Consider the following 27,153-nt stretch of genomic DNA (forward strand, 5'->3'; position numbering starts at 1 on the left):
CGTATGGTGGATTGCGGAGTATGTATGTATGTAGATGTAGAAAGAAAGTAAGTCGGCCGACAGCAGCTGTACGCGGCACGCACCGTATTGCAAACGTGCCGCGAAAGCGAAACACCTGAGGCCTCTGTTCAGAGAATAACCCACTCTGTAGCCTTAGACGTACAGCCATCCACAATAAATAACCGTCTGAGATAGCCTGCCCATGTTTCATGTGCAGAAACGTGAAATGTCCCTGTTCCCAGAACCTTACCACCAGTTAACCCTGGTTTCTACGTGCAACCAACTTGATACCGCAACAGGCTGGCTTGACGTTCCAAACTCCAGTGGCGCCAGGAGTCGCCCTTTCCGGCCAAAACACTTGTGGCGCTTACATTATGGTGTCAACTGAAATCATGTAGGGGGCAACACTGTCACAGTACGCACTGCGGCGGTATGGCTGAGCAAAAGGTTTTGTTACTTTTCATTGTTGTGGTCTACAGCTCGAAGATTGGTTTGATGCAGCTCTCCAGGCTAGGGTATCCTGTGGAAGCCTCTTCGCCTCTGAGGAAGCACTGCAGCGCACATCCATTTGAGCCTGCTTGCTGTATTAATTCTTCCCCTCCTTCCCTCCTCCCTCCTCCCCTCTCCGCCACACACTTCCCTCCATTGCCAAGCTGACAATTCTCTGATGCATCAGCAGGTGTTCTATCTACTGATCCCTCCTTTTAGTCACATTGTAACATACATGGGGAAACGGGGGAGGGGGCTGAATAATGCCTTCAAATTTTTTATTTTGTTCTCAATATCCATCGAAGTATTACATGCCATGCCTTTTACTCGGTCAACTTCCTCACTTCGCTGATCCAAGTAGCAACCCTCTGTTGCTGGAGAACTCCCAATTAATTCGAAGGTGTCGTCTACACATGGAGCTTCCTCTCTTTCACCATGACAATTCCAGACCATGCATGGGTGCTGTGACATCTGCAACAATCCGCTCCTTTGGTTCACTGTCAAATATCATGCACCATACAACAACATCTTGGGCCAGTCTGACTTTCATCTGTTTCCAGAACTTAAAGTACTACTTCGAGGACTTCACTTTAATAGTTTTCAACCAATGCAATCAGAGATATGGTTGTGGCTCCGTCAACAGAGTCAAACATTATACAGTGATGGTCTTTCTTTGAGAGAAATGTGTTCGTCGCGAGGGTGACTAAGTTCAGAATTAAATGTGTAGTCGAAAAGAATAAAGATGTAGACTGTTAATGAAGTTTATTTTATTTTAAAAACTTTTATGGGTTTTCACGTACAAAATTCAGAGGCAATACTGTTCAGCATACCCTAGTATTTTCTTTCTCCCTGTGAGATTCATTCACTACTCATTAACTATGCAATCTATCCATCTCTAGTATTACCTTTACCATAGTATTTCAAAATCTTCTGTTCGCTTCTTGTCCGAATCGTTTATTACCCACGTTTCCCTTCCGTCCATGGCTGCACTCTAGGCTTATAGGTTCAGAAAATACTTCCCAATATTTGTATTAGATGTTAACGAACTTAATGTTTTGCAGATATGCTTCTCTTGCTATTGCCACTCTGCATTTTTATCCTCTCTACTTCGACCACCATAATTTATTTTCCTGCTCAAATAGCAAAACGCGTCTACACCTTTAATGTCACATAGATCGATAACAACAAAAAGCTCCACAATCGGATGTCCAGCTGTAGGTACTTAGCATGTGCAACGTAACCAGTGTGGCCAGTCACAACTCATATGTATCTGGCAAATAATTCCTGAATGTGCTTCAAGCTTCAAAGTGAAATGTGACCATCATCCCTTTGTTACAGATGAACTTCCCAGTCAGAGAACCAATCACTGATCCAGAGGGGGCACATCCCAAAGACTGTTGCTGTGATTTCTCGCTCAAGACGGCCGCTGTCATCGATACCCTCTTGTGCCTGGTGAGTTCATTAGAAAAGAAATTGCGATAGTGTTTAAAGTTCTGGAGCTTCCTTGCATTGAGAGCCTCACCCACACGCTGTACTTTAGTAGAGATCTCATCTCCAATGTTTTTTTATGCTATTGTGCATTTCCTATCTTTCGCCATCACTTCAATTCCCACGTAACTACTACACTCAACATACTCTATAATGTACTTCCTCTATTTTGCCTTTCTTAGGGTGTCAACTGAGTTCATATTGGAACGCAACATTGCCACGGGACAGGTTATGGCGGTAGGACCAAGCAAAAGAATTTTTTTTCTTACTGTGGCTCAAAATGGTTCAAATGGCTCTATGCACTAAGGAACTTAACATCTGACGTCATCAGTCCCCTAGGCAGGATTCGAACCTGCGACCGTAGCAGCAGTGCAGTTGCGGACAGAAGCGCCTATAACCGCTCGGCCACAGCGGCCGGCTCTTACTGTTGTCTACAGTCCGAAGACCGGTTCGACGCAGCTCTCCCAGCTGTGGCAGCCGCAAAACCATTGCAGCCCACATCCAGTTCAACCTGCTTACTGTACTGATACCTTATTTCCCACCTCCCCCTCGCCCAAGCACACGCTTCGTGCCATTACCAAACTGACAATTTATTGCTGCCTTGGAATGTATTCTACCCATTGACCCCTCCTTTTAGTCAAATTGTAACATATACTAGGGCGTGTTGAAAAGTAATTCCTTCGTCTTTTAATTTTGTTCACGATATCGGTTGAAGTACATGTCATGTACACACATCAAAAAAAACTATTGCCTCACCTCAGTTACGAGAACTCTCTGTACAGAGATTCGAACACAGATCAACATAAACATAATTTCCGCCCTTTTTATTGCTCATGAAAACCGCACATTGCATGTTGTACCACCATACAGCGAGATATTCAGAGGTGGTAGTCCAGATTGCTGTAGACACCGGTACCTCTAATACCCAATAGGACGTCGACTTGCATTGATGCATGCCTGTATTCGTCGTGGCATACTATCCACAAGTTTATCAAGCCACTGTTGGTCCTGATTGTCCCACTCGTCAACGGCGATTCGCCGTAGATCCCTCAGAGTGGTTGGTGGGTCACGTCGCCCATAAACAGCCCTTTTCAATCTATCCCAGGCATGTTCGATATCGTTCATGTCTGTAGAACATGCTGGCCGCTCAAGTCGAGCGTTGTCGTTATCCTGAAGTCATTCACAAGATGTGCACGAAGGGGGGCGCGAATTGTCATTTATAAAGACGAATGCCTCGCCAATATGCTGCCGATATGGTTGCACTATCGGTCGGAGGATGGCATTCACGTATCATACAGCCGTTACGGCACCTTCCATGACGACCAGCGGCGAACGTCGGCCCCAAATGATGCCACCCCAAAACATCAGGGAACCTCCACCTTGCTGCACTCGTTGGACAGTATGCCTAAGGCGTTCAGCCTGACCGGGTTGCCTCCCAACACGTTACCGACGATCGTCTGGTTCAAGGCATATGCGACACTCTTCGATGAAGAGGACGTGATACCACTCTCGAGCAGTCCATTCGGCATGTTTTTGGGCCCATCTGTACCACGCTGCGTGTCGTGGTTGCAAAGATGGACCTCGCCACGGACGTCGGGAGTGAAGTAGCGCACAGTTTAAGTTGTCACACGACGTCCTACGGCTGCACTAAAAGCATTATTCAACATCGTGGCGTTGCTGTCAGGGTTCCTCCGAGCCACAAACTGTAGGCAGCGATCATTCACTGATGTAGACCTTGGGCTCCCTGAGCGATGCAAGTCGTTGACAGTTCCTGTCTCTCTGTATCTCCTCCATGTCCGAACATCATCGCTTTGGTTCACTCCGAGACGCCTGGACACTTGCCTTGTTGAGATCCCTTCCTGGCACAAAGTAACAACGCGGACTCGATCTAACCGCGGCATTGACTACAGACAACACGAGCCGTATACCTCCTTCCTTGTGGAATGACTGGAACTGATCGGCTTTCGGACCCCCTCCGTCCAGTAGGCGTTGCTCATTCATGGTTGTTTACATCTTTGGGAGGGTTTAGTGACATCCCTGAACAGTCAAAGGGACTACGTCTGTGATGCAATATCCACAGTCAACGTCTATCTTCAGCATTTCGCGGAACTTGGATGATGCAAAACTTTTTTTTGATGTGTGTATATTACTCGGTCGTCTTGCCACTTCGTTGACGCAAGCTGCAACACTCTGCTGCTACAGGGCTCCGAATAGTAGCGTGTGACGTGGCGGTGTGTAAGGTAACGATGTCGTCGCGTGAGAAATACACTCCTGGAAATGGAAAAAAGAACACATTGACACCGGTGTGTCAGACCCACCATACTTGCTCCGGACACTGCGAGAGGGCTGTACAAGCAATGACCACACGCACGGCACAGCGGACACACCAGGAACCGCGGTGTTGGCCGTCGAATGGCGCTAGCTGCGCAGCATTTGTGCACCGCCGCCGTCAGTGTCAGCCAGTTTGCCGTGGCATACGGAGCTCCATCGCAGTCTTTAACACTGGTAGCGTGGACGTGGACAGCGTGGAGGTGAACCGTATGTGCAGTTGACGGACTTTGAGCGAGGGCGTATAGTGGGGATGCGGGAGGCCGGGTGGACGTACCGCCGAATTGCTCAACACGTGGGGCGTGAGGTCTCCACAGTTGGGGCGTGAGATCTCCACAGTACATCGATGTCGTCGCCAGTGGTCGGCGGAAGGTGCACGTGCCCGTCGACCTGGGACCGGACCGCAGCGACGCACGGATGCACGCCAAGACCGTAGGATCCTACGCAGTGCCGTAGGGGACCGCACCGCCACTTCCCAGCAAATTAGGGACACTGTTGTTCCTGGGGTATCGGCGAGGACCATCCGCAACCCTCTCCATGAAGCTGGGCTACGGTCCCGCACACCGTTAGGCCGTCTTCCGCTCACGCCCCAACATCGTGCAGCCCGCCTCCAGTGGTGTCGCGACAGGCGTGAATGGAGGGACGAATGGAGACGTGTCGTCTTCAGCGATGAGAGTCGCTTCTGCCTTGGTGCCAATGATGGTCGTATGCGTGTTTGGCGCCGTGCAGGTGAGCGCCACAATCAGGACTGCATACGACCGAGGCACACAGGGCCAACACCCGGCATCATGGTGTGGGGAGCGATCTCCTACACTGGACGTACACCACTGGTGATCGTCGAGGGGACACTGAATAGTGCACAGTACATCCAAACCGTCATCGAACCCATCGTTCTACCATTCCTAGACCGGCAAGGGAACTTGCTGTTCCACGTCCGCATGTATCCCGTGCCACCCAACGTGCTCTAGAAGGTGTAAGTCAACTACCCTGGCCAGCAAGATCTCCGGATCTGTCCCCCATTGAGCATGTTTGGGACTGGATGAAGCGTCGTCTCACGCGGTCTGCACGTCCAGCACGAACGCTGGTCCAACTGAGGCGCCAGATGGAAATGGCATGGCAAGCCGTTCCACAGGACTACATCCAGCATCTCTACGATCGTCTCCATGGGAGAATAGCAGCCTGCATTGCTGCGAAAGGTGGATATACACTGTACTAGTGCCGACATTGTGCATGCTCTGTTGCCTGTGTCTATGTGCCTGTGGTTCTGTCAGTGTGATCATGTGATGTATCTGACCCCAGCAATGTGTCAATAAAGTTTCCCCTTCCTGGGACAATGAATTCACGGTGTTCTTATTTAAATTTCCAGGAGTGTAGCTTTCCTTTTTTCAGTCTTCTGAGTGGTTTGATGCGGCCCGCCACGAGTTTCTCTCCTGTGTCAACCTCTTCATCTCATATCAGCACTTGCACGTCCTCAATTATTTGCTGGATGTATTCCAATCTCTGTCTTCCACTACAGTTTTTGCCCTCTACAGCTCCCTCTAATACCATGGAAGTCATCCCCTCATGTCTTAACAAATGTCCTACCACCCTGTCCCTTCTCCTTGTCAGTGTTTTCCACATATTCCTTTCCTCTCCTATTCTGCGCAGGACCTCCTCATTCCTTAACTTATTGGTCCACCTGATTTTCAACATTTGTCTGTAGCACCAAGTCTCAAATGCTTCGATTGTCTTCTGTTCCTGTTTTCCCGCAGTCCATGTTTCACTACCATTCAATGCAGTACTCCAAACGTACATACTCATTAACTTCTTCCTCAAATTAAGGTCTATGTTAGATAACAGTAGACTTCTCTTTGCCCAGGAATGCCCTTTTTGCCAGCACTAGTCTGCTATTGATGTTCTCCTTGCTCCGTTCGTCTCTGGTTGTTTTGCTGCCTATGTAGCAGAATTCATCTACTTCGTGACCATCAGTCCTCATGTTAAGTTAGATTAGGACACTGAAACCATGAATTCCAATGTTTAGTCCATGTACGGAGCTCCCTCTTCTTCACCGTGATAATATCAGACAAGATGTGAGTGCTGGGACAACAATCCACAACTTCTTTCACTGTCGTAGATCGATGCACCATATAGTCTGTAACTCAGCTTCCACCTCAGCCAATTAAAATATTTTAGAATTTCGTTACCAGAATCAAGACAATGGTCTCAGATTGGTGTTGGGACCGGCGCAACAGAGGATCTGAACCGATTGAATTTTAGGAAATTTAATTTGATAGCCACTCTCTGCTGCATGACTGATTTTTAAAAAAACGTTCAGACTTTTTTTCTCAATGATTCCAGGTTTCACACATACAATAAGTGAGAACGGACATTGAAAATTAGTAAATATATATATATATATATATATATATTGAGTTACTTAAGTGCTTCTCTGTTATTTAACCAGTCCACATATTTATTCCACTATTAATTGTATTACGAGTTTTATTTTTCAGCGTTTCTTGCAGAGAGGACGCAACACTTTGATGTGACACCAATATATATATATATATATATATATATATATATATATATATATATATATATATATATATATATATATATATATATATATTGGTGTCACGTAAAAGTAATTAATAGTGGAATAAATATGTGGACTGGTTAAATAACAGAGAACCACTTAAGTAACTCAAGATAAATTAGTTTATTGTGAAATCATTACAATTATACTTCACAATACTTACTCGTCCATAGCTGAAAACAAAAAGAACATGTGCGAACAGCCAAGCTTCTCCTAGCTGCTCTCAAATGATTTAAAGGTTGAATCTTCTTTCATTACACAGACAGCACAAATATGAGCATCGACTCTGTGGTCTCAAGCTTTATATAAATGTTTTACACAAAAGATAGTTGTTTAGAAAGAGGGTAATACAAGTCCCAACTTAGTTCCACCCGACTTTCATCTGATTCCAGGACTTAAAGAACACCCTCGAGGACATCATCTTGATAGTGCTGAAGTGGTGCAGCACAGATCAGGCTGTGGCTCCGTCAACAAAGTCGACACATTGTGTAGTGACAGTCTTCCTTAGGGAGAAATGCGTTCTTCGCCAGGATGACTATGTTGAGAAATAAATATGTAGACGTCAAGCATAAAGATGTAGACTGTTAATAAAGTTTGTTTTACTTAAAAAATGGGTTATGGGTTTTGACATACAGAATTCAGGGACAATACTTTTCTGGAAGCCCTCTACTTCTTTCCTCCCGAATTAGATTCAGCACTATCTAATTCGTTGCGCAAATTTACCTATCTCCAGGATCCTCTTTGGCGCAGTATTTCAAAATACATTCTCTTCTTGTCTGAATCGTTTATTATTCACGTTTCAATTCCGTCAACGGGTGCAGTCTAGACCAATACGTGCAGAAAATGCTTCCTAATATTTAAATTTATCTTAGATCTTGCTATTGCCACTCTGCATTTTGACTTTCTCTATTTCAATCATCATCATTTATTTCGTAGCCCAAACAGGAAAACGAACCTACACATCTAATATCACGTTTCCTAAACCAATTCGAAGACTTCCAGTGATCTTGTCTTACTTTTGTTGACTTTTATCGTATAACCTCTCATCAAGGCACAATCCCAGCCACCCAGCTGCCCGTCCAAGTCTTTTCCCGTCTCTGACAGAAGATCGGAAAGTACAACTGCTGGGTCAAAAAGCGAATGTGTAGCAAGAAATCGTTAGTTGGTATCAAAAAGACTGATACACTGAAGACTCGTTCGTTATCCTGTACAAAATCATGCCTAGTTAATAAAACAGGGATTTATTCACAAATTCTGTCATTAAGTACTCAGTAATAAATGCAGTTAACGTAAGAGAAGTGTATTTCAAACCGAAATTATTGTGCCTTTGACGGATAGGAAAATTGCTTGTGACTACAATTTTCAATTACCAATTACGATTATCTGTGAGACAGGAGGTGTGAGACAGTATCTTTTCGAAACCGCGCCCTCCATTTATGACCTTCGATCAGTGCCCATACTGAGTGGTTTTTAAACAGTTTTCCACGCCAGTGCCAAGTGACTGGGAAAAAACGGAGATGGCTCCAGTATATAAGAAAGGTAACAGGACGGATTCGCAAAAATTACAGACCAGTGGCCTTAATATCGGTTTGCTGCAGAATCATAGAGCATATTCTGAGTTCGAATATAACGCATTTCCTAGAGACTGAAAGCTCATGACGACGGATCACCACGGTTTTAGGAAGCATCTCTCGTGCGAAGCCCAGCTTGCTCGTTTCTCATATGATATGCTGCGAACTACGGGTGGAGGGCAACAAGTTGATTCTCTATTTCTAGATTTCCGAAAAAGCATTCGACACGGTACATCACTTCAGACTGTTAACGAACGTACGCACATAGGGAATAGGCTCCCAGATATCTACATCTACATCTATACTCCGCAAGCCACCCAACGGTGTGGCGGATGGCACTTTACGTGCCACTGTCATTACCTCCCTTTCCTGTTCCAGTCGCGTATGGTTCGCGGGAAGAACGACTGCCGGAAAGCCTCCGTGCGCGCTCTAATCTCTCTAATTTTACATTCGTGGTCTCCTCGGGAGGTATAAGTAGGGGGAAGCAATATATTCGATACCTCATCCAGAAACGCACCCTCTCGAAACCTGGACAGCAACCTTCACCGCGATGCAGAGCGCCTCTCTTGCAGAGTCTGCAACTTGAGTTTGCTAAACATTTCCGTGACGCTATGACGCTTACCAATTAATGCTGTGACGAAACGCGCCGCTCTTCTTTGGAGCTTCTCAACCTCCTCTGTCAACCCGACCTGGTATGGATCCCACACTGATGAGCAATACTCAAGTATAGGTCGAACGAGTGTTTTGTAAGCCACCTCCTTTGTTGATGGACTACATTTTCTGAAGACACTCCCAATGAATCTCAGCCAGGCACCTGCCTTATCAACAATTAATTTTATATGATCATTCCACTTCAAATTGTTCCGTACGCGTACTCCCAGTTATTTTACAGAAGTAACTGCTACCAGTGTTTGTTCCACTATCATATAATATATAGGACAACATACTGGGTTCTATTACTTACGATATATATATATATATATATATATATATATATATATATATATATATATACCCGTGTGAGGTTGATAGATCCTCCATAGGGCGCCTCCCCAGGTGGCGGATAGGGGAAAGCCTCCCAGATATGGGTGGCACCGAGGAAATCAAATACTCGGGGCCGACCAAAACTATCACATCCTCGAGGATAAGGACCCGGAGTAAAAACCGGCGAAACGAAGAAAACTAACACAAAAGCCCAGACACGTCTGTGTGGTAACCACCGGTACTCTGGCCAGCGTCTGTCACCAATGGTGCGGCTGATACGAGCTCCAGGAACTGAAAATCCCTGGTTCTACCAAACTGGCGCAAGCCAGACGAATTACAAGCATAATGGCAAGTACACCTAAAAACAACATTACCCCAGGTGGACGATCCACCCGTCGCAAGACGGCAACCAGGCACTCGGATTCTGGGGGACCTGGAGATGTACTAAAGGGCGAGTCGGAGCGCTCTGGCAAACTACCCAAGAAAACACACACATACTTTGGCACCTTCAACATACAGACACTAATACAAACGGGAAAATTACACAATCTAACAACGGAACTCACCAGTCAAAAGATCTTGATCCTAGCGCTACAAGAAACAAGATACACGGATTCAGACACAATAGACTACGGAAACTACAGATTCTTCAAGAGTGGAACCAACAGGAAAATCGGCAAAGGAGGAGCACTCCTCGGCATGGCCTTCGCAGTAAACAAAAACATCCTAGACTCAGTAAAAGAAGTCAACGCGATCAACAACAGGCTCATGGCCATGCGAATCAAACACGCCAACAAGAACTACACCCTCATCAACGTACATGCCCCCACGAACGCAGACAACAAGGACAAACCGGAAGAAACAGACAAATTCTGGGACAAACTCGAAACCACCCTGGCAAAAATACCCCAAGACAACGCGAAAATTCTACTAGGCGATTTCAACGCACAAATCGGCAGAGAAAAACGCTACAGAAAAACAGTAGGAAATTTCCCTGCACACAAATTCACCAACAAAAACGGCACCAGACTGATCGAACTCTGCCAGCAAAACAACCTCAAAATCATGTCAACCTCCCTGATGAAAAAGCCCAAGAAACAAAAGACGTGGCGATCACCAGTCCACTCACTAGGCGAATTCCAGATAGATCACGTGGCAATCTCCTATGACTACCAGAAAGAAATCCACGACGTCCAAGTGAGAAAAGGCGCCAACATAGATTCGGACCACTACCTAACAAGAATCAAAATCAAACTCACACCAAGAAGACAACACAAAAAGAAATTGACCTCACCGAAATTTGATACAAGAAAGATCAGAGAATCGAACATCACAGAACACTGGGAAAAACAAGAGGCGAAAGATTGGACCAGCTTTAAACAAAAAATTGTGAACACAGCCAAAGAACTGATCCCGCTGACTAGAAAACCCAGGCACCCTTGGTGGAACACTACCTGCGAAATCGCCCTACAAAATCGAAGAACAGCCTTCACAAACTACAACAGCAACAAAACACAAGAAACACAGGACAACTTCTATGAAATTCGAAGACAAACATCGAAAACAATAAGACAAGAGAAACGCAAATACATAAACGATCAGCTAAACTCCATCGAAGAGACCTTCAGAAATTTCAACACACGGGATTTCTACAGGACGTTCGCCAACCAAGTTAAAGGATACTCACCACAGAACCTCTGCTTCAGAAAAGAAGACGGAAAACTGGCACTTACCAACAAAGAAAACTGTGAAGAGCTCGCGAAGTACTTTTCAAAATTACTAAATTGCCCGGAACCTAACTCAACCTTCGAACCCCGAGAACCGGCCAACGCGCCGGAAACTCACCATCACCAACAAAAGAAGAAATCCTCCACTGCATAAAGAAACTGAAAAACAACAAGGCAGCCGGTGAAGACGGAATAACGGCAGAACTGCTGAAGAACCTAGGACCAAACTCGCCAAACGAAATCACACAAATCATACAGAACACCTGGACAACCGAAATCATACCTGACGACTGGAAGACCGCACTCATTCACCCGCTACACAAGAAAGGTGACAGGACAGACACAAACAATTATAGAGGAATTTCCCTGCTACCGGTCATCTACAAAATTCTATCAACCTGCCTTCTCACCAGAACGCAAGGACAACTGGAACCCGCCATCTCGGAATACCAAGCGGGTTTCAGACCCAACAGAGCCTGCCCCGAACAAATCTTCAACCTGAAATCAATCATAAAATCCCACATGACAAGCCCCAAAAAAATCATCTGCACTTTCGTCGACTTCAAAAAGGCTTACGACTCGATCGACAGAAAGTCCCTCATCCAAATCCTCAGAGAAAAAGGCCTAGACCAAAAGACCCGAAGACTAATCGAACAGACACTAACCAATACAAAATCCAAAGTCAAATTCATGGGCGAAATCTCGGACCCCTTTGAAATCCACACTGGCCTAAGACAAGGAGATTATCCCCGCTATTGTTCAACATCGTCCTGGACAAAGTAATGAGCGAATGGGAAGCTGAAGTCAGGAGACAAAACACCTGGAGACCAGTCACATTAGGAAGGAAAAGACTGGAAATCCCTTACCTAGCATTCGCAGACGACCTAGCGATACTGACCTATGACCCAACATCAGCAAAAAAACAGATCGAAATCCTGAAAGAATGCGCCGAGAAAGTCGGCCTACAAATCTCTTTTGAAAAAACGCAAGTCCTAACAAGAGAAGGCGAGGACATCACAACCAAGTACGGCAAAATTAAAGGGGTCACACACTTCAGATACCTAGGCGAAATCACCGAACCGACCGGAACAGAGAAACTGGCTTACGAAGACAGACAACAGAAGACACGGAAATCACTAGGCATGGTACGAAACGTCTACAACAAACAATGCATTTCCAGAAACACCAAGATCAGACACTATAACACAGTGATCAAACCCGCCATACTGTATGCCAGCGAAACACTAGCACTCAACAGGAAAATCAAAATTGAAGAAATCAAAAAAGAAGAACGCAAAATCATGAGGAAAATTTTAGGAGGAAGACCCACACCAGATGGCTACAGACTACAGAAGAACTCAACAGTAGAAGCATATTCGAACATCGAGAACGATATGAGAAAAAGGCGCCTTAAATTCTACGGACATTTAGATAGACTCCCTGAAACAAGACTCACCAAGAAAATTCTAGAACACATCAAGACACTTAAAGTCTCGACACCCTGGATGGAAGGAGTCCGAAAAGACCTACAAGCAATTGGCACCACAAACACCACAGACAGAAGCACCTTCCGAAAACACATAGACAATTGGGAAGTAAAGTCAGAAGCGCTAAAACAGCGGACCAAACAAGAATGGTCTGAGGAGAGAAAAGAGGCCCTCTCCAAGAGAATGAAGGAGTACTGGAAGGACAAGAAGAACAAGCCTTCAAAGTCATAAGCTTAACGATTTCCTTTTAGGGAAAATTCGCCAACAATAAATAATTTATATATATATATATATATATATATATATATATATATACTCCTGGAAATTGAAAAAAGAACACATTGACACCGGTGTGTCAGACCCACCATACTTGCTCCGGACACTGCGAGAGGGCTGTACAAGCAATGATCACACGCACGGCACAGCGGACACACCAGGAACCGCGGTGTTGGCCGTCGAATGGCGCTAGCTGCGCAGCATTTGTGCACCGCCGCCGTCAGTGTCAGCCAGTTTGCCGTGGCATACGGAGCTCCATCGCAGTCTTTAACACTGGTAGCATGCCGCGACAGCGTGGACGTGAACCGTATGTGCAGTTGACGGACTTTGAGCGAGGGCGTATAGTGGGCATGCGGGAGGCCGGGTGGACGTACCGCCGAATTGCTCAACACGTGGGGCGTGAGGTCTCCACAGTACATCGATGTTGTCGCCAGTGGTCGGCGGAAGGTGCACGTGCCCGTCGACCTGGGACCGGACCGCAGCGACGCTCGGATGCACGCCAAGACCGTAGGATCCTACGCAGTGCCGTAGGGGACCGCACCGCCACTTCCCAGCAAATTAGGGACACTGTTGCTCCTGGGGTATCGGCGAGGACCATCCGCAACCCTCTCCATGAAGCTGGGCTACGGTCCCGCACACCGTTAGGCCGTCTTCCGCTCACGCCCCAACATCGTGCAGCCCGCCTCCAGTGGTGTCGCGACAGGCGTGAATGGAGGGACGAATGGAGACGTGTCGTCTTCAGCGATGAGAGTCGCTTCTGCCTTGGTGCCAATGATGGTCGTATGCGTGTTTGGCGCCGTGCAGGTGAGCGCCACAATCAGGACTGCATACGACCGAGGCACACAGGGCCAACACCCGGCATCATGGTGTGGGGAGCGATCTCCTACACTGGCCGTACACCACTGGTGATCGTCGAGGGGACACTGAATAGTGCACGGTACATCCAAACCGTCATCGAACCCATCGTTCTACCATTCCTAGACCGGCAAGGGAACTTGCTGTTCCAACAGGACAATGCACGTCCGCATGTATCCCGTGCCACCCAACGTGCTCTAGAAGGTGTAAGTCAACTACCCTGGCCAGCAAGATCTCCGGATCTGTCCCCCATTGAGCATGTTTGGGACTGGATGAAGCGTCGTCTCACGCGGTCTGCACGTCCAGCACGAACGCTGGTCCAACTGAGGCGCCAGGTGGAAATGGCATGGCAAGCCGTTCCACAGGGGTACATCCAGCATCTCTACGATCGTCTCCATGGGAGAATAGCAGCCTGCATTGCTGCGAAAGGTGGATATACACTGTACTAGTGCCGACATTGTGCATGCTCTGTTGCCTGTGTCTATGTGCCTGTGGTTCTGTCAGTGTGATCATGTGATGTATCTGACCCCAGGAATGTGTCAATAAAGTTTCCCCTTCCTGGGACAATGAATTCACGGTGTTCTTATTTCAATTTCCAGGAGTGTATATATATATATAAGTAATAGAACCCAGTATGTTGTCCTCGACGACGAGTGTTCATCGGAGGCCCCAGGGAAGTGTGATAGGACTGTTGCAATTTTCGCTGTACATAAATGACATGTCAGACAGCATTGCCAGCAATCTGCTGTTGTTCGTTGATAATGCTGTGGCCTAGAGGAAGGTGTCAAAGATAAGTAACTGTAGGCTGATATAAGACGACCTAGACAAAATTTGTGGTTGATGTGATGACTGGCAGCTAGCTCTAAGTGTAGGAAAATGTAAATTAATGCGGATGAGTACGAAAAATAGATTCGTAATGTTCGGGTACAGCATTAGTAGTGTCCAGCTTGACACAATCACGCCGTTTAAATATCTGGGCGTAACGTAGCGAACGATATGGGTTCTTATGTAAAGGACACCGTATAGATGACGCTAATCTTGGGTACTGTTCGAGTGTTTGGGATCCACACTAGGTCGGCTTGGAAGAAGACATCGAAGCAAATCAGAGGCAAGCTGCTAGATTTCTTACCGGTAGGTTCGATCAGTACGCAAGTATTACGGATATGCTTCGAGAGCTCAAGAGGGAATCCCTTGAGGGAGAAAGTTTAGAGAACCGGCATTTGAAGATGACTGTAGAACGATTCTACTGCCGCCAACATAGATTTCGCATAGGGAAGTCAAAGATAAGATACGAGAAATTAGGACTCATACAGAGGTGTATACAAGGTATGACAGTAAAGTAATGACACTGATTTTCGTTGCAAGATGTCGCAACCCTGCAGGCTTGCGTAGGCACAATATCTTTGACCTTGGTCTATACGCTGCTTCTAGTCCAAGCGGCACATCGATGCAACTGCTCAGTCGTGAGTTGTGCTGTAGTGAGTTGACACGTGTTTGTGTCTCTCGTCACGGAAATGGAACAGCATAATATTGCGCAGCGGTATGCCATTTCTTTTTGTGTTAATTGGGTGAAAACGCGACGACAACTTACGGTAAACTTCAGAAGGCTTTTGGAGTGGCATAAAATGTTAAGTGAAGGCAGAACGAATGTTGAAGATTAAGACCGCAGTGGACGACCATCAACCTCATGGAGGGATGTCAACTTGGCCAGGGTGCGTAAACTCGTACGATCTGATCGAAGATTATCCGTGAAAAATGATTGTAGAAGAACTGAACATCAATCGAGACACGGTTCGTCTAATAATACCTGAAGATCTTGGTATGAGGAAGATTTGTGCAAAAATGGTCCCCAAAAATCTCACACCACAACAGCGAGAAAGACAGAAAAATGGGGCAGCCGATCTGTTAGAGCAAAAGGAAATCAATCCAGAATTTTTGAACGGTTTTATCACTGATGATGAAAGTTGGTTTTTTAGTTACAATCCAGAGACAAAACACCAAAGCTCGCAATGGTGCTCAAAGGGATCTCCCAGGCCAAAAAAAGGTCGGATGTCAAAGTCAAAACTGAAATGCATGCTTGTGTGTTTCTTTGATTCCAAGGGAATTGTTCATATAGAGTGGGTGCGTCCTGGACAAACAGTTAACCAATATTACTACAAAGAAATTTTAAAAAGACTTCGTGTGGTGTGTGTACTGCAAGACCTTCGGTACACACACCATCAAATTATTTGACTTGTCGCTCTAGCAAAGTAGGCGAGTGTCAGCAATATGTCTCATGGTCTTATCGTGGCGTGTTTATCTTCTGCCGTTAGGTCAGACGATATAAATGTCACTTCCACGCTTAGAATAGCAGATTTACAGTGACCAACTTTAAACAGAACTTAATTAATTTTCACACACATTTATTAAAATAATAACAATCATAAACTTTACTTAACTTGTTTCTGGATGCTATTTACAATTGACATTCTGAAGTTCCTTTGGTTTTCGTACGTTAATCTTATTCTCACATATCTCTGATATTTGACAAAGTGTTTATAAATTTATCTTCATGGCTATGTACAGGAATATGGTAATCTTATTAAACGCAGACTGAAACTTGACTATAGGCTGGGACAGACAAATGCAGACTAATGCAGACTAATGCAGACTGACTAATCGGAGGTCTGTACACTCGTTATAATACCTCGCGCGTTCAGGTATCACTGCGCGAGTGTGATCCGCGAGGAGAAAAGGTTCTATGTTAGCAGCAATCTCATTGGCTGCGTTACATATTAATAAGCGGATCGGTGGAAGCAGAATTTGGTCCGTCTCTAAGACAGCACCATCTCGTAGTGTGGAGACGGACGAGCGCTGCGCCGGCGCTGTTGTGCTTAGCGGGGTGCGCTCTAGTGGGAAAGTTGTGTACGCGCTGACTACGTGGAACTGTGTACACAACACTTCGTAAAAGAGTTCTTAATGTCCGTGCCAACATTGCTGATAATTGGATTTTGTATCACGATAATGCGCCATCCCATACTGCTCTGTCAGTACAGCAATTTTTAACCTCAAAACAATTTTCAGTGCTACTACAGCGACCTTATTCACCAAATATCGCTCCACGCGACTTTTTCCTATGTCCAAGAGTGCAAACGGCGGTCAAGGGACACCATTTTCAAACAACACAAGATGTCCAAAAAGCTGTGACGAGGATCTTGGAGGATATTACAAAAGATGAGTTCCAGAAATGTTACCATCAATGGCAGACACGCTGAAAAAAGTATGTGCAATCAGAAGGGAACTACTTTGAAGGAGACAACACTAAAATTGACTAAAACGGTAAGCAGCATTTTTTTTTCACATCAGTCTTATTACTTTATTGTCTCACCTCGTAGATAGTCGTTTCTCCCTCGCTCTTCTGCGAGTGGAATGGGAAAGGAAGCAACTAGTTGTGGTACACAGTACCCACCAACACGCACCTTACTGTGGCTTGCGGAGTATGTATGTAGACGTAGATGTACCTGGTGTAAGCTATTCGTTATAATGAAAACGGTATGATTCACACTAGTAAAATATGCATCATAGTGTCACACTGGGAAAGAGACCAAACAGTTCAGAAATTTTTGTATTTCTAGGAACGAAGCGAGCTAACCATAATAAATTATTTTATAAATATTTACAACGTCACATGCGTCCATCTGTCAATGTGTCAGTCCTTAAACCGAAGGCAGATTTTCAAAAAGTTTTATGCCTCAATATTGCACTCCTTTCGTTGCCAAAGTTAGATTTACTAGAAGGAGTGCAAATTATTTATCCTGTTTGCGTTGTGCCTGCACTGAAGCGGCAGCGTACTTGTGCTCACACACATCATATCTGTCATTCAGAGAAACGGTAATACTAGGTCGATAACAATGAGGGCAATAAGAAAGCTTCTAAGCATGTGCAGTATAATCAGTGTGGCCAGTCACGTCTCATAACTATTTGTCCATTAATTCCTGAACGTGCTTCAAGCTTTTGACTCAAATGTGACCATCATCCCTTTGTTACAGAGCAGCTCCCGAGCCAGAAAACCTACCACTGTTGCAGAGGTGGTGGTTTTGAACGACTGTTGCTGTGGACTGTCCCTCAAGACGGGCGCCACCATCGCAGGTGTCTTGTTTTCGGTGAGTGCATTAGAAAATAAACCATGATAGCAATTAGAGTACCCTTGCATTGAGGAGTTCACCTCGGTGCTGTACTTCAGTAGCGATCTCGTTTCCAATTTCACCTGATAATTGTGAGATTTAAAACTTTCCCAGCGTACATATTGTTCCACAAAATTTCGGGCGAACTACTCAGACTTAAGTTATAGCAGCTGCAAAGTTATGACTTGTTGGTCAGTTTTGACGTAGTTTCACTTTTTACAAATGTACCTCTTGTGGACTCACTACACCTCATTGGCGATAAGTTTGGAGCTGACATTACAGCGCTGTTTGAGCACACCCTCTCCTCTACATATTTTTCATTTAACTAGTTTTATGAGCAATCAGACGGCGTCGCCATGGGGAGTCCTTTGTCTCCCCTGGTGACCAATCGTTTTATGGAAGATTCTGAGGAGCGAGCGCTCGCATCAGCCACTTTTAAACCAACAGTATTTTGGCGATATGTCGATGATACTTTTATAATTTGGCCTCATGGTTTGCATCGTCTGCGAGAGTTCCTACAATATCTGAACTCCATACATGAAAACATAAAATTTACTATTGAGTTGGAGAAGGAGGGTTGCCTGCCGTTCTTAGGCGTACTGGTGCGACGTAAGAGAGATGGCACACTTGGTAATTCGGTATATAGAAAGCCCACTCACACAGACCTTTACTTGCAAGCCGCTAGTTGCCACCATCCGGCACAAACGATGGGTGTTTTGAAGACATTCAATCACCGAGCCCACGTCATCTCAGACACTGATAATTTGCAAACCGAACTGGAGCACCTGCAGACTGTATTTCTGAAGAATGGGTATTCGTCGCAGCAAGCGGAGACAGCGCTGCAGACCTGTAAACGACGGATCAAAAAAGAGGAAAAGGCCTTTAAAACGACTGCCTGTTTACCATATATTGGTAATATTTCAGCGCAAATAGGCAGATTACTAAGAAAATATAGAGTGAAAGCAATCTTTCGCCCTCCTGCAAAAATTTCGTCGCTGTTGGGATCTGTCAAAGACGACCTAGAGCTGCGCAAGGCAGGTGTTTACAGGATTCCGTGTGAATGCAGCAAATCTTATGTAGGGCAAACGACGCGTACTGTGTACGATCGCATTGTAGGACGTCATCGGCACACTCGCCTTCCTCAGCCTTGTAAGTCTGCCATCGCCGAACACTGTATTTCCACTGGTCATGCCATGAATTACAATTAGACAAAAATTGTGGCCCATACGACTAACTTTTGCAGTTCTATTATTAATGAATCCGTGGAAATACGGCTGTCTGACAATGAGTCTCTTATTAATCGTGACGGCTGTTACCAATTGAATTCGGCATGGAATCCAGTCGCCGAAAAACTTCGTGTCCTCCGTAGCCGGCGTGGTTCTGTGATGGAACCGCGGGAAGACAATCGAATTGATATCGATGCGGCGAGTTTCCACCACGGAGGGGGCGCGGCGCAGCAGAATCGAACGCGCTTAAATAGCGCACGCGCAACGCCAAGTGAATCCACCACGCATGTGCCAGAGGGGCCTTAAATACCAGATCTCAGGGAGTTTTCGCCCAGGCGACCATTGTAGGTAAAACCACCCCTTCCTTCCGTCTCCTCGTCTTCTATCTCACCATTTATGGCCCCTATCGCCCTCACCCCCACCCTTAAGTACCTTGGCGTCACCCTTGACCGTCGCCTCTCCTGGACCCCCCATCTCCAGACTATCCAAGCCAAGGCACACTCCCGACTCCATCTCCTCAAGCTCCTTTCTGGCTGCACATGGGGTCTGAATCCCTCCACCATCCTCCACACCTATAAATCCCTCATCCGCCCTATCCTCTGCTACGCCCACCCTGCCTGGATCTCCGCTCCCCCTACCTTTTACAAATCCCTTCAGATCCTAGAACGCCATGCTCTTGGCCTCGCCTATCGCATCCGTCTCTCCTCCCCGACGCGGATCCTGTACGACCTTATCCCGTTCCCCCACCTCCTCCTTTTCCTCAAATGGATACGGATCCGCTACACCTCCCGTAAACTCAATCCTCCTCACCCGCTTGTCTGTCCCATCCTCTCCCGCCCCCGTCCGCTGCCGCACCTGTATTTCCACGTCCCACCTGCTCTCCATCTCTCGACACTCCATACCCTCTCCCAAGGTGGCTTCCGCCAGCTCCCCCTCCCTGATGATGCCCTCTTCCCCTCCATCTACCCCTCCTACCAACTTTGATACTCCCTCCCTGTTACTCTGTTTCTTTCCTATGGGCACCCTCTCTCCCTTCTCTCCCCCTTGCGTCCCTCCTTTCTCCCCACTCCTCCCCTGGGCTTCCCCTACCCCCATACCTTCATTCCTCCTACCATCTCCTCTGCCATTGGCATCTTTGCTCTCCCCTCTCCGTCCCCCACCCCCTTCTTCCCCTCTTGGCAGGTCCCCGGACTCGCACATGTTTAGTGGATATTTGCGCGCTGGAGATCATCGCCATCAGTTTCTCGTGTGTGTGCCGTCGTGTTTGTGGTTTAGTGTCACGCTCCTTCGTTCAGCTGTACCGTCTAAGTCGTCAGTGTTTGTGCCAAGTGCCGACAGTTTTTAGTGTTTTTTCGTCGAGTGTGAACGGCTTCTTGTTATTTGTTCCTGTGTCTACTGTTTTTTGCCCCTCACTTTGTTCTGTATCTTCTGTGTCTCCGTTGTATTTTCTTTGTAAAACTTGTGGCTGAAGAGCAGCGTAGTATGCTGCTGCCAGCCCACCTTATTGTAAGGAGTCAAATAACAATAAAGAAAAAAAAGAGTTTTCGCCACTGTCACCTGAAGATGGCCAGAAGACTCTGCGCCGAAATATTGTGGCAGGAAGTTGCAAACATCCGGCAGTTCGCCCGAAATATTGTGGAACACAACCTTATAATTGGTATACTTGAAAAAAGAGACAGCATTGGTCGTATATTTTTTACTATTGCAAAATCGATTTTCTGTCACTGAGTGACCATCTTCAGTGCTATATTGTATAACTTAAATTGGGATGCACTGTTGTCACTAAGCTTACGGCAATCACATGACAAGCCATGGGATACCTCCTAGTGTCGTGTCGGACCTCCTTTTACCCGGTGTAGTGTCGGCATAGTCAGTCTATGTGATTGCCCTAAGCTTAGTGACAACAGTGCATCCCAATTTAAGTTATACAGTATAGCACTGAAGATGGTCACTCAGTGACAGGAAATCGATTTTGCAATAGTAAAAAATATACGACCAATGCTGTCTCTTTTTTCAAGTATACCTGTTATCTGGTCGTAGTGCACAAGACAACATGGAGTCACCAATCAATAACCTTATAATTGTTTTTAATCCGTCAGCCTTTCCACTTGTTCGACGCTCTTCCATCTTTTCCTATCTTCTGCTACCCATTTCATTGCCACGTAATTACTACACCCAATACAGTTTACAATGTACCTTTGATATTCTACCATTTCTATGGTTTCAGTTGAGTTCTACACTAAGATGACAAGCCATGGGATACCTCCTAGTGTCGTGTCGGACCTCCTTTTGCACGGCGTAGTGTTGCAACTCGATGCGGCATAGACTCCAACAAGTCGTTGGAAGTTCCGTGCAGAATTATTGAGCCGTGCTGCCTCTATAGTCGTCCATATCTCCGAAAGTGTTGCCAGTGCCGCGTACTGTGCACGAACTGACCGCTCGATTATGCCTTGTAAATTTTCAATGGAATTCGTGTCGGACGATATGGCAGGCCGTATCATTCTCTCGAACTGTCCAGAATGCTGTTCAGACCAACTGTGAACAACTGTGGCACGGTGACGGGCTCGTTGTCATCCATAAAAATTCCATCTCTGTTTGGGAACATGAAGATCATGAATGGCTACAGATGTTGTCCAAGTAGTCAAATATAACCATTTTCAGTCAATGATCGGTTCATTTGGACCAGAAGGTACAGTCCATTCCATGTGAACACAGCCCACACAATTATGGATCCACCACCAGTTTGCACAGCACCTTGTTAACAACTTGGGTCCATGGATTGGTGCCTGCACCACACTCGATCCCTACCATCAGCTCTTAAGAGCTGAATCGGGACTCATCGGATCACGCCACTGTTTTCCAGTTGTTCTAGGGTCCAATCGATATGATCACAAGCCCAGGAGAGGCGCTGCAGGCGATGTTGTGCTGTTAGCAGAGGCGTCGGTCGTCTGCTGCCAAACCCCATTAACGCCAAATTTCTCCACACTGTCCTAACAGGTACGTTCGACGTACGTCCCACATTGCTTTCGGCGGTTATTTCACGCAGTGTTGCTTGTCTATTAGCACTGACAACCCTATGCAAACACCGCTGCTCTTGGACGTTAAGTGAAGGCTGTGGGCCACTACATTGTCTGTGGTGAATGGTAATGCCTGAAATTTGGTATTCTCGACACACTCTAGACACAGGGAGCTCGGGGCATTCAATTTCCTAAATACTGCTATGCCCCATGCATATACAATACTGGCCATTACAATTTCTACACCACGAAGATGACGTGCTACAGACGCGAACTTTAACCGACAAGAAGAAGATGCTGTGATATGCAAGTGATTAGCTTTTCAGAGCGTTTACACAAGGTTGGCGCTGGTGGCGACACCTACAACGTGCTAACATGAGGAAAGTTTCCGACCGATTTCTCATACACAAACAGCAGTTGACCGCCGTTGCCTGGTGAAACGTTGTTGTGATGCCTCGTGTAAGGAGGAGAAATGCGTACCATCACGTTTCAGACATTGCTAAAGGTCGATTTGTAGCCTATCGCGATTGCGGTTTATCGTATCGCGACATTGCTGCTCGCGTTGGTCGAGATCCAATGACTGTTAGCGGAATATGGAATCGGTGGGTTCAGGAGGTAATACGGAATGCTGTGCTGGATCCCAAAGGCCTCGTATCACTAGCAGTCCAGATGACAGGCATCTTATCCGCATGGCTGTAACGGATCGTGCAGCCACGTCTCGATCCCTGAGCCAACAGATGGGGACGTTTGCAAGACAACAACCATCTGCACGAACAGTTCGACGACGTTTGCAGCAGCATGGAATATCAGCTCGAAGACCACGGCTGCAGTTACCCTTGACACTGCATCACAGACAGGAGCGCCTGCGATGGTGTACTCAACGACGAACCAGGGTGCACGTATGGTAAAACGTCATTTTTTCGGATGAATCCAGGTTCTGTTTACAGCATCATGATGGTCGTATCCGTGTTTGGCGACATCGCCGTGAACATACACTGGAAGTGTGTATTCGTTATCGCCATACTGGCGTATCACCTGGCGTGATGGTATGGGGTGCCATTTGTTACACGTCTCGGTCACCTCTTGTTCGTATTGACGGCACGTTGAACAGTGGACGTTACATTTCAGATGTGTTACGACCCGTGGCTCTACCCTTCATTCGATCCCTGCGAGCCGGCCGGAGTGGCCGACCGGTTCTAGGCGCTACAGTCTGGTACCGCGCGACCGCTATGGTCGTAGGTTCGAATCCTGCCTCGGGCATGGATGTGTGTGATGTCAGGTTAGTTAGCTTTAAGTAGTTCTAAGTTCTAGGGGACTGATGACCACAGCAGTTGTCCCATAGTGCTCAGAGCCATTTTTGAGCCCTGCGAAACCCTACATTTCAGCAGGATAATGCACGACCGCTTGTTGCAGGTCCTGTACGGGCCTTTCTGGATACAGAAAATGTTCGACTGCTGCCCTGGCCAGCACATTCTCCAGATCTCTCACCAACTGAAAACGTCTGGTCGATGGTGGCCGAGCAACTGGCTCGTCACATTACGTCAGTCACTACACTTTATGAACTATGGTATCGTGTTGAAGCTGCATGGGCAGCTGTACCTGTACACGCCATCCAAGCTGTGTTTGACTCAATGCCCACGCATATCAAGGCCGTTAGTACGGCCAGAGGTGGTGGTCTGGGTACTGATTTCTCAGGATCTATGCACCCAAATTGCGTGAAAATGTAATCACATATATTTGTCCAGTGAATACCCGTTTATCATCTGCATTTCTTCTTGGTGTAGCAATTTTTTTTTCCTTTATTGGGTTTCGATTCCCCCTAAAGGGGGCAGGCTGGCAGCAGCTTATTACGCCGCTCTTCAGCCTACAGAATTTGTTTTAAAAAGATGAAGATGGTGTAGCAATTTTAATGGTCAGTAGTGTAGCTCCAACTACCGCCCTTCCTTCAGAGTCTGGTAATTCCTGTCGTGCGGCCATAATCTTGTCGGAAACTTTTTCGCATGAATTACGTGGATACAAATGACAGCTCCGACAAAGCACTGACCTTTTATATCTTGTATTCGACGTTCTACCGCCATTCGCATAAATACACATCACTATCCCATGACTCTTGTCACCTCAGTGTATACGAGGGGCGTTTGAAAAGTCCGTGCAAAGTCAGAGAGATGGCACCACCGACGCCTATCGAGGTCATGTTTAGTTAGTAGCATCTTTGGAAAGAACGCACACCAAGTTTCAGCCATATTGGTCTATTTCTTTGTGTTTGACATTCTTGTGAATCAGAAAGTCGAGTGATTGTCAAAATATGGACGAAAAAGAGTTTCGTGTGATGATTAAACATTATTTTATCAACGGCAAAACGCCTCAGGAGACTAAATAAAGCCTGATAAACATTACAGTGACTCTGCACCTTCGATTATAACAGTTTATAAGTGGTTTCAAAATTTTCGGAGTGGCCAAATTGGCACAAGTGGTACTGAACGTTCTGGACGCACTGTGGAGATTACGACTCCAGAAATCATTGATGAAATCCATGATATGGTGGTGGATGACAGAAGAGTTAAGGTGCGTGAGATTGCTAGTGCTGTGGGCATCTCGAATGAACGGGTACATAATATTTTGCAAAAACATTTGGACATGAGAAAGCTATTCGCAAGATGGGTTCCGCGATTGCTCACGCTTGACAAAAACGGAATCGTGTGAAGTGTTGCAGGGATGGTTTGCAACTGTTCAGGAAGAATCCGCAGGACTTTAATTCACTGTGGGTGAAACATGGATACATTACTATACTCCTAAGACCAAAGAACAATCTAAACAATGGGTTATGAGGGGAGAATGTCCACCAAAAAACGTGAAGACCATGCCTTCGGTGGGAAAGGTTACAGCGACTGTCTTTTGGGATTCGCAATGGATAATCCTCATCGACTATCTGGAAAAGGGTAAAACTATTACAGGTGCATATTATTCATCGTTATTGGACCGTTTGAAAACCGAGCTGCAAGAAAACCGCCGGTGATTGGACCGCAAAAAATTCCTGTTCCATAACGACAATGCACCAGCATACACCTCAGCAGTTACGTCGCAAAATTAATGGAAATAGGATTCCAACTCGTTTCACATCCCCCCTATTCTCCACACTTGGCTGCCTCGGACTACTATTTGTTCCCCAATTTGAAGAAATGGCTGGTTGGACAAAGATGTGATTATAGTAACTAATAGCTATTTTTTTTTTGGAGACTAGGACAATTCCTATTATTCGGAAGCGATCAACAAATTAGAACAGCGTTGGACGAAATTTATAAGTCTAAAAGGAGACTATGTCGAAAAATAAACAAGGTTCACCCCAAACACCTAAGTAGTTTTCATTTTTACACGGACTTTTCAAACACCCTTCGTATCTCTCTCTGCTGCTGCTTGCAGTACCAGATGAACTACTCCTCGGTTATCTGTCAGATATTCCACCAGCCATTCCATTCTTCTGTTTCAGTGCTTCAGCAGATTTCCTTCCCCTCCTATTCTTTTCAGTAGACAATTGTCCAATTTGAACATCAGCTGTTTCTGATAGAAGTCTTGTACTTCTTATGATTTGCACATGTATTCTTCAGTACTGTGATTTCTCAGTTCTTGATCATTACCTTGTGTCAAGAGAGCTATTTTACTTAAGCAAGGCGGTCTCCTTTGTTTTGAGCGTCCTAGCTAATCTTCCACACTTCAGTGGAGAGGTGTATCATCCAGCTTACGTCCCTTCGTCATTCCCTGTTAACAAAGTCACTGTTACTCATCCAGCCCATCACCTTCGTCTTTGTTATGTTTACCCTCAAGTTGTATTCTGTTTTAAGTGTTGCTTTCCATCCCTTTCCACAGTTCTCCGAAGTCCTTCTTACACCCAGCCAGAAAGGCTGTATCACCTGCCAAATGTAGTTCCCCTTGCACATTTATATCTGTCACAAGTCTGTCCTATATACAACTATGTGACAAGTGCATATTCACTTGAAGGATGTCAAAGTATTCGATTTCGTGAGACAAGTGCTGTTTCATTGCTTTTTCGTGAATGCCTGGAGTGTGGGTAAATGGTTTTTGAGCCTAGCTGTACTGGCGGAAGAAAGTCTCAGCTGGAAGCAATGTTGCCAGTTTTCAGGCGGCGCCAGTATGGCCATAGTTGCAGACAAGTGCGGCAGCACGGGGCGTTGCTATAGAAATATCAACTAAATTCATGATTCGTCGTGGAAGGTGCGCGAAGGAACTGTGCCAGGCCCACTTTAACTAACATCTGTTTATTCTCGCCTAAATAATGACAGAGAATTAATGTGACTACGTACATTATAGAAGTATGAAATACGATTTCAATTCTCTTTAATGCCATGGCTTGTCTGATGATGTACATCAACTGATTATCCATTCCGGTCTGTGGCGTCATTGTGCAGTTCTCGGTGCAATGTCAACAACCCCACCAGTCTCAACCCCATGGAGCCTCAACATGCTGGTTATCGTATTATGGCTGTTATTTCTGGACATGCTGGTCATGTTCCTCATTTGATTTTAATTTACAAGGGTCATTTAATAAGTAATGCCCCACATTTTATTCTCAGAACATATTTATTGTTAAGAGTCAGAATTCGATGACAATATACATCAACATGTATTGTCCATGTCCTATTTTTCTGCGTAGTCTCCGTCACGTTCCATGGCCGTGCGCCAACGTTGTGGAAGAGCGTGCATTAAGCAGCCCAAATAAATGGAAGTTCGTAGACAACACGGCGCGAACGGTCGGCACGAATAATGGCATCCACACGATTCAGCATGTCTGGAGGTGTGATTGTGACTGGACGTCACAAGCGTAGCTGATCATGGAACTCTGTCTCTGCATTTGCTGACATAGTAACTTTCTTTACCCACCGCCCAACTGTACTCCCATAAACTGCAGCATCGCCATACACTGCACATTTCTTTACCCACCGCCCAAC

At 45.9% G+C, this 27,153-nt stretch overlaps 1 protein-coding gene across 1 annotated transcript in view; it reads left to right on the forward strand.

Annotated features, from left to right (window-relative positions):
* The window catches only part of LOC126209839 (uncharacterized), a 98,334-nt gene that overhangs the window by 18,832 nt on the left and 52,349 nt on the right, over positions 1-27,153 (forward strand). The window contains exons 2-3 of the mRNA XM_049938969.1: positions 1,828-1,941; positions 17,812-17,925. Coding sequence (XP_049794926.1) covers positions 1,828-1,941; positions 17,812-17,925 — 228 coding nt within the window. The remainder of the gene's footprint in view (positions 1-1,827; positions 1,942-17,811; positions 17,926-27,153) is intronic.

Source organism: Schistocerca nitens, chromosome 10, assembly GCF_023898315.1.
Source record: "Schistocerca nitens isolate TAMUIC-IGC-003100 chromosome 10, iqSchNite1.1, whole genome shotgun sequence".
In the NCBI taxonomy this organism is placed as follows: domain Eukaryota; kingdom Metazoa; phylum Arthropoda; class Insecta; order Orthoptera; family Acrididae; genus Schistocerca; species Schistocerca nitens.